General features: G+C 44.2%; 4 protein-coding genes across 8 annotated transcripts; all 4 read left to right on the top strand.

Annotated features, from left to right (window-relative positions):
• Positions 1-3,518: 3,518 nt before the first annotated feature.
• On the top strand, positions 3,519-4,704 carry LOC127772157 (peroxidase 44-like). The gene is made up of 2 exons (XM_052298148.1): positions 3,519-3,769; positions 3,837-4,704. Exons 1-2 carry the CDS (start codon positions 3,557-3,559, stop codon positions 4,596-4,598), a joined length of 975 nt encoding a protein of 324 aa, XP_052154108.1. The 5' UTR covers positions 3,519-3,556; the 3' UTR covers positions 4,599-4,704.
• A 3,776-nt stretch (positions 4,705-8,480) lies between these two features.
• LOC127769680 (uncharacterized) lies at positions 8,481-10,907 on the top strand. 2 transcript variants are annotated; one of them, XM_052295296.1, is made up of 8 exons: positions 8,481-8,666; positions 8,738-8,884; positions 8,959-9,129; positions 9,220-9,280; positions 9,401-9,486; positions 9,585-9,674; positions 9,795-9,862; positions 10,513-10,907. In XM_052295296.1, exons 1-7 carry the CDS (start codon positions 8,529-8,531, stop codon positions 9,855-9,857), a joined length of 756 nt encoding a protein of 251 aa, XP_052151256.1. In that variant the 5' UTR covers positions 8,481-8,528; the 3' UTR covers positions 9,858-9,862; positions 10,513-10,907. The 2 variants fall into 2 exon arrangements, with proteins under 2 accessions (XP_052151256.1, XP_052151255.1); XM_052295295.1 differs by lacking the exon at positions 10,513-10,907 and having other exon boundaries at positions 9,795-10,118.
• A 1,902-nt stretch (positions 10,908-12,809) lies between these two features.
• LOC127771790 (UMP-CMP kinase 2) lies at positions 12,810-18,493 on the top strand. 4 transcript variants are annotated; one of them, XM_052297723.1, is made up of 9 exons: positions 12,810-13,642; positions 13,767-13,817; positions 13,915-13,963; positions 14,339-14,456; positions 14,561-14,717; positions 15,151-15,231; positions 15,630-15,737; positions 16,199-16,263; positions 16,467-17,163. In XM_052297723.1, the coding sequence occupies exons 1-9, from the start codon at positions 13,547-13,549 to the stop codon at positions 16,585-16,587; spliced, it is 846 nt and encodes a 281-aa protein (XP_052153683.1). In that variant the 5' UTR covers positions 12,810-13,546; the 3' UTR covers positions 16,588-17,163. The 4 variants fall into 4 exon arrangements, with proteins under 4 accessions (XP_052153683.1, XP_052153684.1, XP_052153686.1 ...); XM_052297724.1 differs by lacking the exon at positions 16,467-17,163 and adding an exon at positions 17,180-17,362 and having other exon boundaries at positions 12,811-13,642; XM_052297726.1 differs by lacking the exon at positions 16,467-17,163 and adding an exon at positions 18,213-18,493 and having other exon boundaries at positions 12,812-13,642.
• Positions 18,494-20,127: 1,634 nt separating this feature from the next.
• LOC127772346 (UNC93-like protein 1) lies at positions 20,128-23,039 on the top strand. Its single transcript, XM_052298377.1, has 2 exons — positions 20,128-21,360; positions 22,532-23,039. Exons 1-2 carry the CDS (start codon positions 20,204-20,206, stop codon positions 22,770-22,772), a joined length of 1,398 nt encoding a protein of 465 aa, XP_052154337.1. The 5' UTR covers positions 20,128-20,203; the 3' UTR covers positions 22,773-23,039.
• Positions 23,040-23,267: the final 228 nt, after the last annotated feature.

The following is a 23,267-nucleotide window of genomic DNA, read 5'->3' as shown; positions in this document are numbered from 1 at the left end:
GCTAATTAAAATTCAGAAAAAAAAAAAGAAAATCAAAATAAGAGATTAGAGAGCAAATAGAAGTAGAACTTAGAAATAACTAAGGAATATTGAAAAAGAAGTATAGAATCCATATATGAATACAATTTAGAAATAATTGAAATTCGAAATTAAAAATAAGGAATATTAAAGATAAGTTTAGAGTCTATATAGAAATGCATATACAATTTAGATATAACTGAAATTCGAAATTAAAAAAATAGAATTTAGAGTCCATATAGAAAAACAACTTAGAAAAAACTAAAATTCGAAATTTATAATAAGAAATATTGAAAGATAATTCTAGAGTCCATATAGATATAGAAATACAACTTAGAAGAAGCAAAAATTCGAAATTGGAAAAATAAGAAATAGTACAAAACGAGTCTAAAGTCCACATATGAATACAATTTGAAAATAACTAGAATCGGAATTAAAAAAAATAAATATTGAAAGATAAGTTTAGATTCCATATGATAAAAATACAATTTGTAACTAAGAGAAATTCAAAATTAAAAAAAAGAAATAAAATTTAGAAATAACTAAAACAAGGAATATTGAAAGAAGGGTTTAGAGTCAATAGTGGAATAAAATTTGTAAACAACATGAATTCGGAATTGAGAAATAAGAAATATTAGAAGATGAATTTAGAGTCTATAGGAATACAATTTAGAATTAACTAAAATTAGAGTTTTAAAATAATTAATAAATATCACATATGTAGAATACAATATAAATATTACTTATCAGTTAGTTTGGTCAAGTTAGTATCAAATTTAAAATTATGTTAAACAATTTATAAGTAAAAGAAGAAGGAATATTCAGGAGGTGTTCCTAGTAGTGCTAGCTAGCAGTTCTCGTTGTAACCAAGGTGTGGGCTGGTACCTAGAGACTGGCCTTCGGCTGTTGCCTCAACAACTATGTTTTTGTCCCTACTGTAACACTGTAATCTTGCTGTTCATTTTCTCAATAAAATTTGGTCGGCATTCCATTGCTGGCCCATTGAAAGGTAAAAGGAGAGAGCAAGCTGTGAAGCAGACATCTGAATTTGCTTGCAAAAAAGCTGTAACTAGAATATGCTTAAGGAGGAGAGGAATAATCAATTTTTTTTAAAAAAAAAACAGATCTCAATACTTCCAGGTCTAGTAAGTATTATTTACAATCAACATGAAGAAACATGATCTTGAGTCAAATCAGACCTCATAAGGTTCATAGGTACACTGGATACATGAAATAAGACCAAATATAATGATATGTACCCTGCAGCTTTTAAGAACAATATAATTCGTTTTACAGATAACTATTGACAACGGATTATATTACGTACGAAGTTTTTTGTAGCTACCAGCTATTTTCATTTGTATGCACCGCAAAAACAACAGACCATATCATACTAAGATGCAAAATTGCTGGAATGCTGTGGTGCAAATTTTGGAGTTCTTGACAAAGCCAACAAAGCAAAGAACCTTCTGCTATTTCTAGAGGATGTGACACAAAACAACAGGATTGACGACCAATGTTGGCCTATCTGTTTTGTGGTGTAATCCACTCAGGGGCGGATCTACAGTACAATGACAGGTGCCAGGCGACACCGACGACTTTCAGCAAAACCTATAGCGAAACTACTTATCCATATGTTATAATACCTTGATTTAAGCATAATTAGCATATTATGACACCGATAGACACGTTATGACACCAACAAATTAATTTTCTGGATCCGCCTCTGAATCCACTAGAAAACCCTTCGTACGAGAAACTAATTTATTTCTTTCCAATTTAAACTCTATTTTTCAAATTTGATCTCCTTCCAAATTTAACTCGCTTTTCATATGCACATAATCTCTCATCGTATGCCGCATGAAATCTCTATCAACCACGTGCATTGTTTTTTAGTTTGAGCATCCCGCGTGATATTCCAATCGTTCAGACGCCATCTTCTTCCAAGTTGACTCCTGATTCATCACTGGCAACGCTATCCTGAGGCATCAAGACATAACTACACATAAATCAAACAAGAAACCATATCCGAGCACAAGTTCTTTCCCAACTTGACTCAACATTAACACACAACAATATTACACACGTATAGAAATCATACTCATGAGATAATCATAAGTATCCAAATAAACAACCCGAAACCAACACCTATCAGAAATCAGCTGGTTACACCGTTGGGCTAGCCGGTCTGATCGACCTACTCCACCCGGTCTGACCGGTCCCACACAATTAGCTAGCACCACATCACCAATAATCATCAAATATAAAAATCAATTATCTCACAAGCCAATTATTTATCACAAAATAATAATCAAAGCACACTTTGATGTCACATCACTAGTACAAAAATGATTTTCCTAGACAAGCACCTCAACAGGTTGAAGACGGACCATAACTATCGATGTCCGCAAAAATTGACTCACATTTTCACATACGACTTGTTAAGAGGAGCGTATGCAAAAATCTATTTTTACAGACAGGCCTCTTAAGGGACTATTTGTAAAAATAAGCTTATTTTTTCACATGAAGTCCTCTTATGGAGCCACATGCAAAAATACCCCCTTTTTTTCTCTCCTTCTCTCTCTTTTTCCCTCCTCACCACTTCAAAAAAAATTTTCACCCTCTTTCCTGTCTCTCTCCCCTCTCCTCTCCTCCTCCGAATGGGAGTGGGCGGCACCGCTGATGAGGAGGCCAATCGTCGGATGCTGCGGCGGGCGGCAATGGAGAACGGCGAGGACAGTGGATATGGCGCCGCCGCCCATCGGGAGGGCCGGATCCATCGCCCTTGGGTGCGGCTGCGGCCTCCGCGACAGCATGCGGCGGATCCGACGGCGCCGTCCTCGGGTACGTCTGTGAACGGCGGGCGGATCTAGTAGGCAGCAGCTGCTCCTACCCCCACGCGCACTGGTGGATCTGGCGATGGCGAAGAAGCTTGTGGTGGCGGGGGTTAGGGTTTTTTTTTTTGAAAATTTTTTTCGTGATTTTTTTTATTTTGCATGTGGTCTGCATAAAAACCTGCATGTATGCGTCATCCGCATGGAAAAATCGTGATCTTTACATACTTTTTGGTGTAGACGGCTGGCCCAACCGTATTGGAAGATTTGATTTTGATCATTTGGAAAAATCTCTTTTGTAGTACTAATGCATATACATGTAATTAATTAAGGGTACGGTGTGGTATGACTTCGAAGCAACCGGCCAATCTCTAGCTTAACTAGAAGTAGATTAGCATATTACCGATATGATTAGCCGTGCAGCTTGGTAAGTCGTGTTAGTCGTCGTGCAAAAACTGGCACTACAGCTGGATCAAACTGGTACACACGCGTCTTAACTGAATATCGAATAAAATTAGATCTTATACGAAGATCGAGAGAGTACGCGGCGTAATTAAACCAGGTAATTAATTAAACTAGCTAGCTATAGCTAAGGTGTCGGCGATGGATCGATATATATACATGCATGAGATCGATCATGTTGTCTTGTGAGAAGATGCATACTAATTAAGCTAGTACTTGACAGCAAGCTAATTAAGCTAGCCATGAGACGCCGCCATGCAGGTGTGCTCCTGATCCTGCAGCTGCAGATCGCCGTCGCCGCGTGCTGCTGCTGGGGGCTGGAGGTGGGGTACTACGGCGCGACGTGCCCGGACGCCGACGCCATCGTGCGGCGGGTGATGGAACGCCGCTTCTACAACGACAATACCATCGCCCCCGCCATCATCCGCATGCTCTTCCACGACTGCTTCGTCACCGTACGTACGTGCCATCGATCTGGAGTAGCTAGCTAGGGTTCGTTCATCATATGTTTCATGGCTGCAGGGCTGCGACGCTTCTCTGCTCATCGTCCCCACGCCGACGCGCCCGTCGCCGGAGCGGGTGGCCATCCCCAACCAGACCTTGCGCGCCTTCAACATCGTCAACGCCGTCAAGTCCGCCCTCGAGGCCTCCTGCCCGGGCGTCGTCTCCTGCGCCGACGCGCTCGCCCTCATGGCGCGGGACTCCGTCGCCCTCCTCGGCGGCGCCGCCTACGACGTCGCGCTCGGCCGCCGCGACGCCCTCCACTCCAACTCCTGGGAGGTCGACCTCCCGGCGCCCTTCTCCTCCCTCGACGACACGCTCCGCCACTTCGCCGCCAAGGGCTTCACCGCCGACGAGACCGTCCTCCTCTTCGGCGCCCACACCGTCGGCGCCGCGCACTGCTCCTCCTTCCGCTACCGCCTCGCCAGGCCGGACGACGGCACCATGGACGAGAGCCTCCGCTGCGACATGGTCGGCGTCTGCGGCCTCGCCGACCAGCCGGCGGCGGCCGACGACGCCATGACCTTCCTCGACCCCGTCACGCCCTTCGCCGTCGACAACGCCTACTACGCGCAGCTCATGAGCAACAGGAGCCTCCTGCAGGTGGACCAGGAGGCCGCCACGCACGCCGCCACGGCGGGCTACGTCGCCTACTACGCGGCCAACCCCGACGCCTTCCTGCAGAGGTTCTCGGAGGTGATGGCCAAGCTCGGGACGGTCGGCGTGCTCGAGGGCGACGCCGGCGAGGTCAGGACAGTCTGCACCAAGTACAACACTAGCTAGTGCTAATATTTTAATTTCTTTAAATATTTCTTTTTTGTTTGACGCGCGCGATCGACAAGTCCGCACAAATGGTCACTACATCAATTAATTGAGAAGTAAAAGAGGAAGATGCACGCTAATCTCCCGTTTCTTGCATGTCAACTAAATAATTATGAAATTTTTTTAATAAGATTTGAAAGACAGATTAGTATGTAGTAATATATCACTTCACAAATATTTAAATTCAAATTCGACTTCTACAAGTTGTATCAAAACTAACAAATTGAATTTTAACTAGTATAAATATATTCACAGTTATTTTTATTACAATTTGTAGAAGTTGAATTTGAACTTATATATTTGTTAGGTAATATATTACATATTAATCTATCTTGTCAATTTTTTAGAATTTTTCTTAACAATTTAATTCACATGCAATAAACGGTTGAAGTCCGCCAGAGTGTTTAAAACAGTACTTCCGTAAGAGACTCAGTTAACTCTTTTGGTTAATTCGTGGTGTGTGTACCATTAATTGTGGACCAGCTGATTAGATTAAACACAAACTAGTTAGGTCAATGATGTAGTTTGTCAAATGTTAATTTCTTGGACTGAGGGTTCAATGGTTTTTGCATGATTCTTTCTGTCTCCATGTATGCATGTGTTGCGCTAAAGATGTAATTAATCCTTCCTTATCACACCCCGCCTACCACCGTACGGACATCGTGTGCGGCTCAAAAGAACAGCGAACCATCTCATGTGAAACCGTGATGTCGATACCCATTTCAGGTTACAAATTAAATGCGGGTACCCGCAGTAACAAAATAAATCATTACAATTCTAATATAAAATATACCTTTATATTTCATATTCGAGTAATCTCTGAAATAGAACCTTCAATCAAAAGCAGTAGCCGTGGAACATTACATAGCTATATAACACCAATCCAAAGGCAATGACTGACGAAACCTTAATCTTTGCCCTCTTCAACCTGAACTAAAAAGAGAATAAAAACAACAATCAATAAGGGAATAAGTACTTTCGTATTTAGTAGGCTACTGGAAAATATGTAACATACAAGCTGTAAAAGAAGGCTAGGTTTATTTGGCGAATCGTTTATTTCTTAAAACATTTTCTTAAAGCTCTTAGTATGTGTTCTTATATAACATTTAGAAGGAGACTTTACCATCTTAATCTGCCCGCGAGTTTACTTTGCAACAACCAGTGGTGAATCCACTGTTGGGGCTGGTTGGGGCTCCAGTCCCAACTCTGGCTGACAGGGATTGATCCCAGATATCTATGTCTATGTGTAGTGACTAGTGAGTTCATAGTGCCAACAAAATTAATTACAGCAAACAGCCAACCGATGATGACTATATTTGGCTGGAGATGTTTAGGGTGAAAGAAACGATGTGGATTACTTTTACTTTCGTGTTTTAGTAGCTGTCAGTGTGTAGCCCATGCCTATATATATCTTTCAATCTTTTTCACTCTTCAGTTCCCTTCATTCTTTAATCCACCGTATTTTTTCCTATCCATGTAGGATTTTCAAATATTGTTGATATAGATCAAAGATATATGATTATTATTTTGTATTATGACGATAAATAAAGCCCCACCTATATTTTCATCCTAGATTCGCCACTGGCAACAACTCAAGCAGGAAAAACAAGTTTGCCACTCTTGGTGTGTGTGTGGCATTAGATGTGGACCACCTAATTAGATTAAACAGAAATTAGTCAGGTCAATAATGTGGTTTGTCCAATGTTAGTTTCTTGGAGTGAGGGTTGAATGGTTTATGATTCTTCCTGTCTCCATGTATGCATGAGTGCAGTGACGAAGGCAGAACTAAATTTTGGGTGCTAATGGAATGACATAGACTAAATATATGCCAATTTGACTAAATATAAAACCAATCTAAAATTCATACATAAATATATGGTGTGTCTTTATGGAATTAATAGTGATCTTGTATTTATTATCCTTTTCTTTCCTCTAACAATTTTTTTATCTATAGAATTGAAGAGTATGTAGGGGTCCCCTTGTTAAAAAAATCCTGGCAAGGGGGCGCCGGAAAAAAAAAACCTCTGTGTCCTTTTTTTTCAAGCTCTCCCTCCCATGGAAAAAAAAAGAGATTATATTAGAGAGCAGCAAGGGCAAGCGGTCGTTAACGAGAGCCAACTGCCATGTAACGAAAAATGCCCTCTAGCTAGGCCCTCCATAGGGCTTGGGGGGACATCTAACTCCTTACCACTTTTAAGATGTGTCAATTAATTATTTGCCACTCGTTATCTATGACATGTGGGTCTTCATGTGTCTATAACATATGGGTCCAGTGGTAAATATTTTTAGCACCACTCGTGAGAATGGCAAATAGTTAATTATTCCAGGCTTGGGACGCTGTAAAAACATAAAATTATTGTGTACATATTTTAGTAAAAAAAATCATATTTTTTGGAAAAAGTACGAATTACCCCCCGGAACTATCGCGGTCGTCTGAATTATCCCCCTGAACCACAAAACCGAACATTCTTCACCCCCAACTATGTAAACCGGACGAATTACCCCCCTCGACCCAATTCACGGTGGTTTTGGTCTACGTGGTGTACACGTGGCAGTCCAGTCAGTGTTTTTTTAATTAAAAAATTGTGGGACCCGCATGTCATACACTTCTTTCTCTCTCTCTATTCTCTCTCACGCAGCGCGCACGCCGCGCGGTGAGGACGAGCGCGGGGACGGGCGGTCGGCAAGGTGAGGCGAGTGCAGCGGAGGAGGAGGCGAGGCGGCGGCGGCGTGCTCTTCCTCCGCCCTTGGGCCCGGTCGGCGTGGGCGGTCGGCGAGGTGAGGCGAGCGCAGCGGCGCGGACGGTGCGAACGTCAGCGCGGAGGCGTAGGTGGCGGAGGAGCGCGGGGACGCGCGGCGGGCTCCTCCTCGGCGGTGGCGCGCGGGGACACGCGGTGGGACACCGCCGCCACCACGGGCTCCTCCTCGTCGTGGGGCGCTGTGACGCATGGTGGGCGGTGGGCTCCACCCTAGATCCAAACACGAGCTCGGTGATGAGGCATGGAGCTCGGGTCGGCGGCGGAGTCAGAGCTCGGAGCTCGGGGGATCGAGGATGGCGAGAAGAAGAGAAGAGGTCGGCAGCCTCGCTCCCCGTCCGGCGCATGCTTTCCTCGTCCGCCGGCGATGCCCCGCCGCCGGCACAGCGAACCGGGCCCAAGGGCAGGAGGAAGAGCGTGCTGCCGCCGCCTCTCTTCTTCCTCCGCCTTCGCCGCCTCCGCTCCTCCGCCGCCACGCACCTTCGCCGCCTCGACCTCTGCGCCGCCGTCCACGCCGCCGCGCTCGTCTCACCTCGCCGACCGCCCACGCTGACCGGGCCCAAGGGCGGGAGGAAGAGCGCGCTGCACCGCCGCCGCTGCCACGCTCGCCTCACCTCGCCGACCGCCCACGCCAATTGCCCGTCCCCGCGCTTGTCCTCGCCGCGCGGCGTGCGCGCTGCATGAGAGAGAAAAGAGAGCGAGAGAGAGAATAGAGAGAGAGAAAGAAGTGTATGACATGTGGGTCCCACAATTTTTTAATTAAAAAAACGCTGACTGGACTGCCACGTGTACGCCACGTAGACCAAAACCACCGTGGATTGGGTCGAGAGGGGTAATTCGTCCGGTTTACATAGTTGGGGGTGAAGAATGTCCGGTTTTGTGGTTCAGGAGGGTAAGTCAGACGACCGCGATAGTTCGGGGAGGGGGGGCGGGGGGTAATTCGTACTTTTTCCTATTTTTTTTGGCTGAACTACTCGGAAGATTGGGCCAGTAAATGGGCCTATAAATCGGGACGTTGAATGGGCCGGCCTAGCTAAGAAGCAAAACTGGGTATAGTATAGTATAGGCATAGCACAAGAGCAGGGGAGAGAGTCAATCGAGCGGATAACGAACAGAACACACATCCACTGTGCTCATGGCTTCCTCTTCCTCTTCCCTTGGCCTTGGCGCCATCTTCCAAAGCGGCTGCCCCCTCCTCCCGCCTCGCCCCGCCGTCCGCCGCGCGCCCACCAGGCGCCGCGCCGTCGCCACCAAGATCTCCTGCATCGGATGGGTATGTAGGCTCTCATCTCGTCGATTTCATTCCCGACTCATCAGTCCACTCATATGTGCTGTGCTGTGCAGGACCCCGAGGGCGTCCTCGGCCCGCCGCAGGGCGGCCACATCGCGCGCCTCGAGTTCCGCCGCCGCCTCGAGAGGGACTCCGACGCCCGCGAGGCCTTCGAGCGCCAGGTCCGCGAGGAGCACGAGCGACGCCGCCAGGAGCGCGAGGTTAATTTCCCATCCGTCTCTTTCTTGCATTCCGTCGAACACGTCGCGGGCCTGACAGTTTCTGTTTCTGACAGGCGCGGGTCATCCCTGACACGGACGCCGGCCTCGTCGAGTTCTTCCTCGACACGGAGGCGCGCGAGATCGAGGTAGAGATCGGCAGGCTCCGCCCCAGGCTCAACCAGCCCTTCTTCGACTACATCCAGCGCGAGATCGCCCAGATCAAGTTCTCAATCACCCGAACAGCGGTAGCTATTCATTGCATCCAAAAATCAATCAACCAACTGATCCTTGCTTCAGCAGCTTATAATAATATAATCCTTGCTTCATTCATGCAGGAAATGGAGGACCGATTGATCGAGTTGGAAGCGATGCAAAAGGTTCTGCTTGAGGGAGTGGGTCAGTCACTTATTCATCTTCTCTCCAATTAATTATTTAACTATATGTGATATGTGTGTTGTTAAACCTACTCGATTACCGTGTATACAAACAAGCTCTAATACGCCCCCTTTCGTGCAGAGGCCTATGACAAGTTGCAAAATGACCTTGTCAGCGCGAAAGAACGCCTCACAAAGATCCTGCAATCAAGCGACAAAAAATCGACAGTAAGATCTAAGCAAAAGATCATGGGAATTCTCTCTTTTCTTAGCGCAGCTCCTCTTATTCAAATGTGCATTTCTAATTGTGGATTGATGCTACCCAGCTTCTTGAAATGGTTGAACGGAATGAGCTCAACATGTCCATACTAACACTCCTCGATGAAAATATAGCAAGCGCCAAGACCAACAATCAGGTGAACTCTTTTATTTGGTCCTATTAAGAGTACTGAATAAATTACCAAAGTAGCTACACTTCAGAACTTTGATCTTGTGTTTTTGTTTTTCCCCTATTTCATATGACATCTACATTGCAGGAAGAAGCTGTGGCTTTCATGGAGAATGTTCGCTCATCCATCCTGAAATATATTACAGTATGAAATTGGTAGGCATGTGGACTTAGCCCTGTTACATGGTTATCAAAATTAGGTCATGAACCTGTAATTTGCAAGGACATGTCACATATTCAAGGGTCTGATTATGTTTCTCTCTTGTATTTAGTTATTGTGTTCCATATATGCTCATGTCAGTGTCAATAGTTTTTTGGTAAAGAGAAATTGTACAATCATATACTTGTACCACCAACATATACTTGAACCAGTTTCCTGGTTGGACAGCTAGTTTTACCTGTTGCACATCCATTTAGTTTCTTGAATGTGTCCATTCTTCTTTTTTCATAATGACCATGATGATCTCAATCTTGAGAAAATATATCGAATTCTTTACAGCGGAAAAAAGATGTTAGTGCTCTCCTTTTCTAAAATATGGTATCAGTAAGAATGCAACTGTTGTGGCATCACAGAAAGAAAAGCTAGAATGTAAGAGTCAGTCAAACGTTGGTATATGGTAGTTGTGTAATTTGCATACCATTCAGAACCAGTTGACCATCATTGAGGAAATATATTGAATGTAGCAGTGGAAAAAATATGTCAAATTCTTTTCTTTACTTCTCAAATATTCAACCATGAACACAACTGTTATGGCATCACAGAACCTAGAACAGAAAATGTATACCATTCATTTATTGCATTGCAGGTATGCTTGAATATATAGTGCTAAAGTATGACAGTCCATGAATGGTGGACGGCATTGGCCACTAGCAAGGGACTGTCAAAAAAAGTTTGCACCCTCATCCTACTAACGGCATGGGACATTTGGAAGGAGAGAAACCAAAGTGTGTTCCAATACAAGGAACTTTCGGTGATTGTCCTAGTGGCGAAAATCAAGGAGGCCAAAACTTGCGGCCTAGCAGGAGCAAAATAAGAACTCATCCCTTAGCTTTAATTTTTCTTGTACAGTTCTTTTCATACTTGGACTATAACTTTTACTCGTAATATATTCAATGAAACCGGCACACTCTTAAGTACCGGTTCGTTCAAAAAAAAGAATATATAGTGCTAAGTAGTGATGATTTTTTCTTTCACTGCTGGTCAACTTGCAATTTCTATCTAAGCACTCAATATACAATTTGTGATGATGCTTTACGCAATGGGTATGCAGGTTGTGATCTGATATAGTCTCAGAATTTTGAGATGAAGCAAATCTATTTTCTAGCTCCTTCTCGAGGACTGCCATTTTATCATCTTTTTTTTTTTTGAGAAAATGTGTGCTATACTGCAACAGCAGAGGAGATTGTAAGCAATTTATTTAGCAGGGTACTGCCGGGTTATTGGTCAAGAGCATGCAGGGAAAGCTTCAATATCGAGTAGGCTAAGCCAAATTTGCTGCAGCTGCTGCTCAATCGGTTGCTGTGTCTCTCTTTGACATGAGAGGAGGGATGAGGAATGGAGCCATGGAGGATGTGTGGTCTGATTATCCCCTAATGTGGTCGTTATGAGATTGTTAACGAAATGAACTTTGGGATACACTTTCAGAAGAAGAAAATGTGTTGATGACAGGCTTGTGCAGCAATGGTGTTTAGATGCGTCAGATTGCTGATGGTATCAGTTGTTCGAAGAAAATGATTCTGTTATCAGTCAAGGTACTGGGATTTAGTTTCCCTGTCCTTTTGTATGGAAATATGGAATGTATGCTGTTCCTACTGTAGCCTTGGGGACCTCCGGATGTTTCATAGTGTTCTTGCGTGAGAAATAAGAAACTGTTGTTTATCAACGGATAAATTTATTGAATGGGAAACAGAATTGCGCTGATTCCTGCCTATTTCAGTGATGAAACCAAACTGTTCCTTTCCTATTCTTCAATGGGCCTTGTCTATTTGAGTAAAATGGAGAAAATGAAGGTTGGGCATTGTTTGATAGTCAAGTTTTGTCCTTTAAACCCAGACGACCAGGAGAAGGAATTGCCAATAGGGTAGTCTTGAATTTTTTTTCTTTTGTTGGTTGTTGTATCTTGTGTGTGTCTGAACAATGTTGGTTCTGTAATGAAGCTTGCAATGCTCCTTTTGTTAAAAAAAAAAAACCATTTTCTAGAATCATTTTGTCATCAACTAGAACCACCTCGACTGCAAAAGGAATGTCTACTTTGCCTCCCTCACCTCATGCCCTTGGTTGAATCGCATCCTTCAATCGCAAAACTAGGTATAATCTGTCCTCTAACTTACAAAAGCGTTGTAAATTGACTCCCTCAGCAGTATTGGTCGGTGGTTTTCGTTGGCGTGGCTCAATAACATGATCAACAGGCTGAGTTAGCACGTGGGGCCCATATGTAAGTCTCCACTTATCTTCCTTCTCACCCATCTCTTCTCTCTTCCCTCCCTTTCATCTTCCTCCTCGAGCTTCCAGCAGCAGCTCAGTCTGCCAAGAGGGTGGCAACGGGCCGCCGGCGGCAAGTCGGAGCCTGGGAGGGCGGCGGCGGCTCCTCCTCCCCCCCCCCCTCTCTCTCTCTCTCTCGGGGGGCCATTAGAGGTGGGAGGGTGTTCTACTGCTGTTGCTACCTCTCCAGCGTTGACTCGGGACAAGGAGCGGGCCAACGGTGTCGTGCACCGGCGATTCCCCCTCATGCACGACCTCCCCAACCGCCTCTGCCAACTCGGGAAAGGGAGCGGGCCGACGGCAGTGGCCGATGGCATCGTGCACCCACGCCGGCTTCAGCGCCGGGTGATTCCCTCTAACGCACGACCTCCCCGACCGCCTCTGCCACCACCGAATCTCTCCTCCTCTCTTATGCTGCCAAGGGAAAGCTCGGAGCCTCGGACCCAACGCGGTGGGGTCTAGCCATGCCGCGGTTGGGCCAGGCGGCAGTGGGGTGGTGGGCATCCCCGAGTGAGGTGGGCACTCCCTCTCCTCACGGGCGGTCATCTCCCTGGTGGCTGCTGCTGCTAGCCACCGCCATCGTCGCTACCGCCTTGCCGTGTTGAGAGGAAGGCGGGGGAGAGACAAATTGTGGGGATTTGGGGAAGAACAGCGAGCCCCTCCCCTACGTGCGTGGCGTCCCCGCGTGCGCCTCGACCAGCAAGCCCCTCCTCACGCGTGCGCAGTGGCCGGCGAGCTCACGGAGGGCTACGACCGGCAAGCCCCTCCTCCCGCGCGCGCCGTGACCGGCAAGCCCCAGCATCTCGCTCGCCGCCGCCATCCCCTGAGAGAGAGAAAGGGTAAAGAGGGAGGGGAAAGGATAACTGACATGTGAGCCCGAAACTTTTTTTATTTCTACTCACTGACATGTGGGCCCTATTTAGGTTTGTATTTATTTTATTGCAATGTAAGTGCCACGTCAATGCCACATGGGATGAAGAGGAAGTCAACCCATCACGTAAGTGCTACGTAGGACAAAACCGCCTCTGAAACCGTCGGAGGAGTTGATTTGCAACGGTTTTAGAAGTTGGGGGACTGGTTATACCTGGTTTTACGGTTCAGCGATACGATTCAAGCAGAGGCATGAGTTGAGAGAGGTAAAATAGACTTATTCCACTGCAATATGAAGGATATGTCGGATTGCACGGGCCATTAGGGCCCATTTCTTTTACGGCCCAGTAGGCTGATTGTAAGGAGCACAAAAAAAATCAGATATAAGAAAAGAAGAAAAAAGAAGGAAAAACTTGGGAGGAGGCGAGGAAGAACCGAAGAAGCAGCAGAGCAGAGATCACCTGCGATTGCGAGGGGAGGAGGCAGCGATGTGGCGGCGGCAAGTGGGTGCCCTTCTTCTCCGGCACCGATCCACGCCTTCCTCCACCCTCCGCCACCATCTCCCCCTCCCCGTCCCCGACCAGGTAACTGTATATCCCCGATCCGTCCCCTCTCACGCATTTCCTCAAACACCTACTCCGCATTGTTCGCTTTCTTTCTTTCTCCTTTGTTCCAGTGCTGGATTCATTCTTTCTTTCTTGTGCGCAGAGCCCACCTCTCGCTTCCAATCTTCTGCTCCGCCTCTTCACTTCTCAATCTGTGAGTGCCCACTCTCTCCATACATCTTGCAGCTCGGCTGCCAACTGCATGCCAATAGCACCCGCAATTGATCCTTTCTTTCTTTCTTTCTTTACAGGGAGAGGGAGGTGATGGTGCCACCAAGCCCTTCATTGCTTTCGTCTTAGGTACATCTCTTCTCTTTCCTACTCTTTTTTTTTTGCCTCCTCTCATGATGCCATGATGATGATGGTCAATGCAACCCAGCCAAATTCGTTCTTGCTAGAGCACATTCAGAATCCTTGTCTGTAGGGTCTGTTTGGCAGGGCTCCAACTTCTAAATTTAACTCCAAGAGCTGGGTCTAGAGTTGAGATGCGGAGCAGCCTTAACCAGATCTTTAGTTTATTTTAGGAGAGCACTCCAACCCGCTCCAATCCATTTTTGGATGGAGCTGGAGCTTTGCTAAACAAGACCTTAGTCCTAGTCAGGCCAATTGATGTTATCAGAAAGAAAGAAATGTTGCCAATTCCTCATCCTCACATCAACATCCTGCTGCATGTAGGGGGTCCCGGGAGTGGGAAAGGTACGCAATGTGTCCGGATCGCTTCTGATTTTGGGTTTGCTCATTTGAGTGCCGGTGACCTTCTACGGAGTGAAATTTCAACTGGCAGTGAGAAAGGGTAATATTGCTTTGTCATCTAATAGTAATTGTTTCATTATGCACTAGATCCAACATACTAGTGCGCTGGTTTTTACTCAATCAAATGGCCATGCTGCATTTCAGGGAGTTGATCTTAAATATAATAAAAGAAGGGAAGATTGTTCCATCAGAGATTACTGTTGAACTGATTAGAAAAGCTATGGAATCGAGCGATGCTAAAAGGGTTCTTATTGATGGTTTCCCAAGGTGTGAGGAAAACAGGATCGCCTTCGAAAGAATAGTAAGTTCTGTTTCACTATTGCTTTACAGATATCGGGTTTCCAATTAATTCAAATAGTTCAAAGGGATTTACATCCAGGAGTCCCATCAGTTCTTTCCTCCAACCTTTTGGAAGGATGCATATGCAACTCTTGTTTTTTTCATACAAAGCAAATGAAGGAATAAGTATGTGATGCTTCACAATGATGTGTTTTACAGGTCCATTGAAATAGTGGCCAGTCAATGTGAATGCCTTGCATCATCTAGTAATGGTATCATTATTTTTTTCACTTGGTTGCATTGCATGACAACCTAAGAAGACCTAGCACATTAATTGAGATGTGTTAATCATCGCCCATTCATTGATTTGATTTCTATAATGCTACTCAAATAAATGGTTTTTGCATTATTCCTGTTCTCATATGTTGATGAATTACTTTTCTGAAAAATTTCAGACTGGAACAGAACCAGACCTTGTGATTTTCTTTGACTGCCCTGAGGATGAGATGGTTAAACGTTTACTAGGCCGTAACCAGGTTGGCATCAGTACTTCCTATTCTAGCTTCTGGGCTAAATTGCACTAGATATGTAACTGTATTTAACAAACATATAATATTAATGGTATGCTCCATCTTTCCTTCTTTCTCCTGCTGGAATTGATTTGCATACATAGAACATTTTTTTTTAGGATAACGCATGACACTGCTTATTTCCTTCTCACAAATAAGAGTTTCTTTTTTGAATTTAAGAAAAGAAATACTAACGTTGTTTCTTTTCTAAATTAAGGTTCATAAAACACACATAAATCTAAATTACAGGCTAATGATTGCAAATCTGTCAAGTGATGCATTAATGTAATGTTGTTTACTCTAAATTATATTGGACTCCCTTGTTTTTTCTTCTGTTTGTCTTTTTTCACATGTATGCCTTTTAGGGACGAGTGGATGATAACATTGAAACAATCAAGAAGCGCCTAAAGGTGTTTGAGAGTCTAAATATTCCTGTTGTTGACTACTACACTTCAAGAGGAAAGGTTCACAAGGTAATCTGTCTGTTTGTTTTGCATGTAGTTTCCCAGATGGTATTTAGTTCTTTTACTTTTTGATTACCCTGCCTTCTTCCCTTTGCTCCAAAATTTGACCTGTAAAGATTCATAATATTGGGCTTTAAATACAATTGTCTGAATTGTCAATATTCAGAAACAAATTATAAATGATGGGATATGCCCATTCTCAGAAATTCTGATAGGATGCATTTTCCTTGTATGTGCACTGATATAGTGGCAAGACTTCGATTTTCTATGATGTGGGTGAAAGATAGTGAGGTTAGTGATTGATTTGAGGATAGTGAGTGATTTTACCTGGTAGATTAGAGCCGTGGCTTATTCCAGTTATTTTCTTCAGAAAGTTATACAAACAAGGATTATCTCTACAAATTGTTTCCTCTCTATATCATTGTTAAGACATGGAGGTAATCAAAGAATACTTTTTGAATGACATGTAGATAAATGCAACCGGAACTGAAGAAGAAATCTTTGGAGCAGTCCACAAGCTGTTTTCCTCCTTAAGGTAAATCGGCTGTTTGACATGTGAAATCTTTGCGACATAATTTTTTAAGGCACCACATATATGGTGGATCTGGGTGTATGCATTGCATTTTACACTGTGCGTGCTCCTCCTGGAGGGACTGCATTCTTAGAGCAGGTTTAATAGTATAGCCAGCAACGGGCTACAGAAACTCCAACTCAGCAAAAAAAAATATTTTCTCACAGTCTATTCTCTCTCATTGAGGGCATTGGGAAGCGTGCAAATGGTGGGAAAAGTTTGCATCTGCAGCATGCATGGACGACGATTGGTCATGATGCTTTTTCTACAGCTGCAGCCCGGCGATAGATTAAGCGCCGGCTACTCTCTCTCTCCTGTTTTCTCACTCTTCCATGTAGGATTTATCTTAGATGAATAGTACTACCGCCTGCTGACTGTACCCTATTATACCTGCTCTTATGCTACCCACTTGCTTATTGGTTATTCTCTAGTACCAAACTGGCTCTGTATGCTTGCCAGTTGCCGTGTACTTAGGATATTTTAATCCTACGAGTCAAACTACTCTCTATATGCCTCCTTGTTTACAGGTCAATAAATTGAGAGATGCTACCAAGTTGTTTTCAAGCAACATTTTGTCATATATTAAAGCTCTCAATTATGTCTAGGCTGATGGGGTGGGGGATGGACCATACAAATTGTTGCTTGTAGGTAGAAAGAGCTCGACTTTTATGATTCTGTGCCTTTTGTGTTGATCCTTTTCAATAAGACATGCTCACAAGCAAAAATGAACAAACCACAAATATCTTCACTCTTTTGGTCCTGATGGCAACATCAGCATAAGAAAAGGACTAGGTGCTACTTTATGTTTTTGTTGACTCATTGAACTTCTGCTTAAAGCTAAATCATTGACTCATGTAATTAATAACAGTAACACTTGCAGGCCCCAACTTCAGAATACAGGGACAATTTGCTATTATAATATAAAGACAAGTTCCAATCATTTGGCAAACATGTAGCACGAATCTCCTATGTAGCTTGCTAAGTTTCAGCAGGGGAAAAAAATCATTTTGATGTAAATATTAGCTTGAGCATATCCTGAACCAAAGCCATGAACAACAGAAGTTTGCTCTTTTCTGCAGGTTTTGAGACTTTTGTCTTCCACATAAGCAGGGGCCTTTGGCTGGAAGGACCTCTTGTAGGAAGACCCACTTTGTCTAGCACCCAAAAGTTCTCTCTATTTCTCTCGTGTTCTTTTGGAAGCCTCACGTCTTTATTAAAACCATTGTATATATGTTTCACTATTATGAATGCCACCTGGTAATGGCTGGTGCTGACCTTAACGTTATCCTTGTCATGCCACAGCATGAAGAAGCATGAACAATAGTATGCTATTGTTGCACAGTGCTGTAACGCATTTTGGTCACAATAATCCTACAAACCTTTTGCTGCTACCTTGGGTAGTCCCATGGTAGGCGAATGTAGTTCATGTATGACCACTATGATGATGACCGATATTAGGAATAATGTTTGTTTGCTTGACGTTTTGGTTGCCCTGTTGCTGGCTGGAACTCCTTCCGTCTCAAAATATAAGAGATTTTAGATAAATACGAGACATTATAATACTACGAATCTAAACAGATGGAGTGTGTACTAGATCTATTGGTTTGGGAATTCAGAGATGAGAGTCGCCGGAGGCAAGCAGGTACGCTGGCGTTAAGAAATAAAGATTCAGTTTCCTGCCGGTGAAGCGGTCTTGAATGAAAAGTTTCCTGGCCGTCTGGATTATTATTTTTTGGTATAATCTTCTTTCTTGAACTATCTCTGTTGATTCTAGTAGTATATAGTAATATGAACTAGTATGAACTAAGGGGTGGACTTGTAGCAGCTGTGTGCTGCAGGCTGCAGTTAGCCGGCCGGCATATCTTTGTCAGTTAAAGTAATCTTAAACATTTTTTTTTTACTTCGATCCACAGTAGTTGATGAGATGATTGATCTGAATGAGCACAGCTCCATGGAAGGGGAGATGAGATGGATAGGTTGAAGAAAGAGACCTTCAGGCCAAATACTCCTACAAAACAAAAAATGACATCATTTGCAGGCAGGCCGGCGCTTGCACGCTAACAAGTGTTCAGTTGATAATTGATGGATGGAATCATGGAATGCCATTTGAGATGTAGCATTCAAGCCAGATCTTGACATATATACCTTCTTGGTGAAGAATGCACGCTTTTATTATTCATTTTATTCCTTTTTTTTCTACAGACTGATATTCCTATATGAACAACAAATAACATCGCAGTTAGCACCAAAATTAAACAACGGAAGGACAGAGCCAAATTCAGAATTTCAGGCATACGTACTCAACACACTAGAGAGTCACTCAGTACTACTCCCTCCGTCCTAGAATATAGCAACCTAGGATCGAATGGGACGTATCCTAGTATAGTATAGTGATACTACCAAGTACCAAGTATAGTATCAGTGATACTCCCTTCATCTTATTGTAAATGTAGCCATAATTTTTCATGCCCAACTTTGATCGTCCGTCTTATTTAATTTTTTTTTAAAAAAATTGAAAACGTAAGTCACGTATAAAGTATTTATTCGTGTTTTATCATCTCATAACAATAAAAATACTAATTATAAAAGAGTTAAAATAAGACGGACGACCAAATTTAGGCATATAAACTCATGGTTGCATTTAAAATGAGACGAAGGGAGTATATAATTAAGGTGGATACGCATCTCAGTACCTCACTAGTCATTTGGACATAAGCCCGATCCCTTCTTTGTTTATTCATTCATTCATTTAAGAAATAAAATGAGGCTTAACTAGCTAGCTACATTTTGTCTGATCGCTGTCTACCAACTTGCATGTCCATTAAAGAAATTCAAGCTACATATAAAGTAGTTTAGACTACTTTTTTTTCATCCTAGTGTAGTTTCTAAGTTTCCATTCCATTTTATCTCGTGTTTGCAGACAACTAACGAAGACAAATGAATCGTTTTGCTAGCGGGCCGGCTCGGCTCGGAAATGTCAATCCAAATATATAAATAGCTAGCATCAGAAATTGTTTATACATGTGAATGCAGGATTAATCTTAATCAACTACCTAACAACTAGGGTCTCGTGCCGTAATTAGCTAGCTGTCCCTGTACATAGCTGCCTCTCGTCTTCTTATGCAACAAACAAGGAACGACGGATGTGATTTTTCCAGGATGCATTATTGAACAGATCCAAAATTGTAGGCTCAAAGTAAGTCCTATGTTCTTTGTGGTAATCAGCCATGAATGTTTGTTAGTATCTCCCTTGCCAGCCCCACTGGTAAGCCTGAAATCTTGTCAGGTATATGGCTTAACGAGATATGCATCTCTTGGTAATTGGATCTCTAACCCAAAATTACTAACCTATAGATGTTCAATAGGTCTTTTTTTTTTCCTCCTTCCAAACATCATGAATGGAGTAGCTACCAATACAAAATCAGAAAAAGTTAACAAATGGCAAATTTATTGGATCATTCGAAATAAAAATGATGAAAAGAATAATCCCTTCATTCTCAAGCACTTGCAACGACGTACTATATATTTATCTAAATTGATGTGAAATACTCATTTGGAATTCCTGACCTTGCTCCAAATGTCACACCGTCATCTATCCAAAACAAACGGCCAAAGCTACCCACCCCAAGACAAAACCAAAAAAGCCAGTATACAATCCCATCGTATCAAAATTATCGAGTTCTGCATGTATAAAAATTTTAAAAAAACATTAAAATTATCAAGTCGGTATCGATTTGTTGGATCTTTCTTTGTTGAAAAAAACAAAAGAATCTCACACATAACATAACATAAACCGGTATATAAACCCATGGAGGAGATGATTCCTCACACACTAACTAATCAACAACGATAATAATATCCCATTCCTTCCTTCCAATTTGAGATTAGATTAGCGGAGGAAGGAATGGCCGTGACGGCGGAGTCGTCGCCGGCGGCGACGGGGAAGCTGCGGTACAACTCGCCGCTGGTGCAGGTGTCCCTGATCGGGTTGGTGTGCTTCTGCTGCCCTGGCATGTTCAACGCCCTGACCGGGCTCGGCGGCGGCGGGCAGCTGGACCACTCCACCGCCGACAACGCCAACACCGCCCTCTACTCCTGCTTCGCCGTCTTCGGCGTCCTCGGCGGCGCCGCCCACAACCTCCTCGGCCCGCGCGTCACCCTCCTCGCCGGCGCCCTCACCTACCCGCTCTACGCCGCCTCCTTCCTCTACTATAACCACCACCCCTCCCGCCAGGCCTTCCCCGTCACCGCCGGCGCCCTCCTCGGCGTCGGGGCCGGACTCCTCTGGGCCGCGCAGGGCGCCATCATGACGTCATACCCACCCCCGTCCCGCCGCGGCTCCTACATCTCCCTCTTCTGGTGCCTCTTCAACCTCGGCGGCGTCCTCGGCGGCCTCCTCCCCTTCTCCCTCAACTACCACCGCGCCGCCGACGCCGCCAGCGTCAACGACGCCACCTACATCGCCTTCATGGCATTCATGCTCCTCGGAGCGGGCCTCGCCCTCCTCCTCCTCCCGCCCTCCAGGATCGTCCGCGACGATGGCAGCCGCGCCACCAGGATGACCTACTCCTCCGTGTCCACCGAGGGGTGGGAGATCCTCAAGCTGTTCGCCAACTGGAGGATGCTGCTCGTCCTCCCCGCCGCATGGGCCAGCAACTTCTTCTACACCTACCAGTTCAACAACGTCAATGGCCGCCTCTTCACGCTCCGCACCAAGGGCCTCAACAACGTCTTCTACTGGGGCGCCCAGATGCTCGGCTCCGCGGCCATCGGCTACTTCCTCGACTTCGGATTCGGATCCTCCAGCAGGAGGAGGAGGGGCCTGTGCGGGGTCGCCGCCGTCGCCGTGCTCGGCACCGCCATCTGGGCCGGCGGCCTCGCCAACCAGCTCCGCTACGCCGACGGCAATTGGGGGGAGAGGCTCATCGATTTCAAGGATGGGCGGCGGTACGCGGGGCCCTTCCTGCTCTACTTCAGCTACGGATTGCTGGACGCCATGTTCCAGAGCCTCATCTACTGGATCATCGGCGCCCTCGCCAACGACACCCAAATCCTCAGCAGGTTCCCTACCTAACTTCATTCATTTCTAACAACAATTAAGTCACCAACAAATATGATATGGCTGAGTTTTTAATCACTTTTGTTATTATTATTAGTATTACCTCGTACTGATGACTAAGGATTTGTAGAACAGTTCAAACTGTTTGTGGTTTTAGTATGTTATTTAGGATGGTCAATTAACAATCAGATTAAGATTGGAATCGGATAGCAGACCTCCTGCTTTACGGCTCAGAAACACACTCTGCTTGCTGGAATCTGACTCTTTTCCTGTTCAAACATACAGAGCCATAATTAAATAGAAAAAAACAATATGTTTCTCTGATAACTAAAGAACGTGTATTCGATTGTCCTGGTCGCAGATTTGCAGTGTTACAATTGATAAAATAGTCCATTTAGTGTTTTCTGAAACGAAACCAGTTTCGCTTCGCTGGTGATTATAGACATATAGAGAAAGCACTGACACTGTACATTGTATAAAGGGGGAAAGAAAAACTAAAGACTCCTCTTGATTTTCGTTTTTGTCGGTGAACTCTTCAAATTTATTGTTCGTTTTCAGTAGTGCCCCTAGCCGGATATGATAATTATTGGTATGTTCCATTTCATCTGGCATCTCAATCATCATGCATTTCGAAAGGGTGTGAGCTTTTCAAGTAAGGCATGTAACTGAAGGCTTGCGAATTCTTTGGGCTATTGACCAAAGTGAAAGAGACATGCTAAGAAAAGCAATGCGTGTCTCTATCCTCTATATCCCTGTGGTTTGTAAGCTGCCACCTGCAAGCTTCACAACAAAAGCATCATTTGATCTTTTTTCCTGCAGAAATTAGCTGTTTCTTACTGTCTGTAACTTAATTGTACAGCAGATTTACCCTCAGGATTCTAGTATCTTTACATAGCAACCGAAATTCCAATAATAAATTTGAAAGTGTACGAGAGAAAAGGATTCTTATCCAATTAGCATTTCCTTTAAAGTTACTACCATGATTGCTCTGCAAAGTCATCCGTTTCAAAAGTGAATCTTTGAATGTTTGCTGTGTGTGTTAAAAGTTTTGTCAAGTAAAGAGATCCAACTGATGGTTGTAGAAAGATCCATCTTTTAACTTTTAAATATGCATGTCGAGCAGACCAAATCACAAAAATACTTGTCTCAGTTAAATGTGTATTTTGTGTGCAGATATGTTGGATTCTATAAGGGAGTGCAAAGTGCTGGAGCAGCTGTGGCATGGCAAATTGATACCCACAAGACAAGCCTAATTTCGCAACTGATTGTGAATTGGGCGCTTACTACCGTGAGCTACCCCTTGCTTGCACTCTTGGTGTTCTTAGCTGTGAAGGAGGAGGACAGTTCTGTTTCTTCTGTTGAGGATGGCAAAGAGAAAGATAGCAAACTGTCTGCACCAACCAGCTTCCACTGAGGAGATCTGGAGTTTTTTCAGTGTGTTCCTTCCTCTGAAAGTACATTTTAGAAATCAAAGGAGTAGAGTGATTTAGGGGCCATGGTATAGAAAGTAAGTTTCCTCGATGCAATTTTCTTGGTGTTTACGTATGTGTAGCTTATGGGGTGATAGTGTTTACTGTCCATGTCGTATAATTCTTGCTGAGCTACGATTTAGTTCAGTGAAGTCTATACAGTTGTAGTATTGTTTCAACTGCTATGAAAGGTAGCTATGGTTTCAGGCTTTCATCTGCGAGATGGTGGGTGGGTTGTTCATTTAACTCTTCATTGTAGGACATGATTATGATCCCCGGTGTTGCTTGGGCAGATAGGAGTTCGAATGCCGATGGGCAGAGCATGACGTTGAAGCGGATATAAGAAACCAAACCTACCATAGAAGAAGAGTAAATGATATAAACGCCAAAAACCAAATTCTTTAATAAGAAAACCTCAAATCTGATGGAGTTCAGTCTGA

This window comes from Oryza glaberrima, chromosome 4 (assembly GCF_000147395.1).
Source record: "Oryza glaberrima chromosome 4, OglaRS2, whole genome shotgun sequence".
NCBI classification, from domain to species: domain Eukaryota; kingdom Viridiplantae; phylum Streptophyta; class Magnoliopsida; order Poales; family Poaceae; genus Oryza; species Oryza glaberrima.
The sequence above is the reverse complement of the archived record's forward strand: the minus strand, read 5'-3'. Positions and strand labels throughout refer to the sequence as shown.

What these genes read in the sequence shown, in the direction of transcription:
- LOC127772157 (XM_052298148.1), top strand. Translation starts at nt 3,557, where the DNA reads ATGAGACGCCGCCATGCAGGTGTGCTCCTGATCCTGCAGCTGCAGATC. An exon ending in TCCACGACTGCTTCGTCACC is followed by an intron (nt 3,770 to 3,836) that starts GTACGTACGTGC and finishes TCATGGCTGCAG; the next exon opens with GGCTGCGACGCTTCTCTGCT.
- LOC127769680 (XM_052295296.1), top strand. Translation starts at nt 8,529, where the DNA reads ATGGCTTCCTCTTCCTCTTCCCTTGGCCTTGGCGCCATCTTCCAAAGC. An exon ending in GACGCCGCCAGGAGCGCGAG is followed by an intron (nt 8,885 to 8,958) that starts GTTAATTTCCCA and finishes TGTTTCTGACAG; the next exon opens with GCGCGGGTCATCCCTGACAC. An exon ending in TCTCAATCACCCGAACAGCG is followed by an intron (nt 9,130 to 9,219) that starts GTAGCTATTCAT and finishes TCATTCATGCAG; the next exon opens with GAAATGGAGGACCGATTGAT.
- LOC127771790 (XM_052297723.1), top strand. Translation starts at nt 13,547, where the DNA reads ATGTGGCGGCGGCAAGTGGGTGCCCTTCTTCTCCGGCACCGATCCACG. An exon ending in GCCTCTTCACTTCTCAATCT is followed by an intron (nt 13,818 to 13,914) that starts GTGAGTGCCCAC and finishes CTTTCTTTACAG; the next exon opens with GGAGAGGGAGGTGATGGTGC. An exon ending in GTTTACTAGGCCGTAACCAG is followed by an intron (nt 15,232 to 15,629) that starts GTTGGCATCAGT and finishes TATGCCTTTTAG; the next exon opens with GGACGAGTGGATGATAACAT.
- LOC127772346 (XM_052298377.1), top strand. Translation starts at nt 20,204, where the DNA reads ATGGCCGTGACGGCGGAGTCGTCGCCGGCGGCGACGGGGAAGCTGCGG. An exon ending in GACACCCAAATCCTCAGCAG is followed by an intron (nt 21,361 to 22,531) that starts GTTCCCTACCTA and finishes TTTTGTGTGCAG; the next exon opens with ATATGTTGGATTCTATAAGG.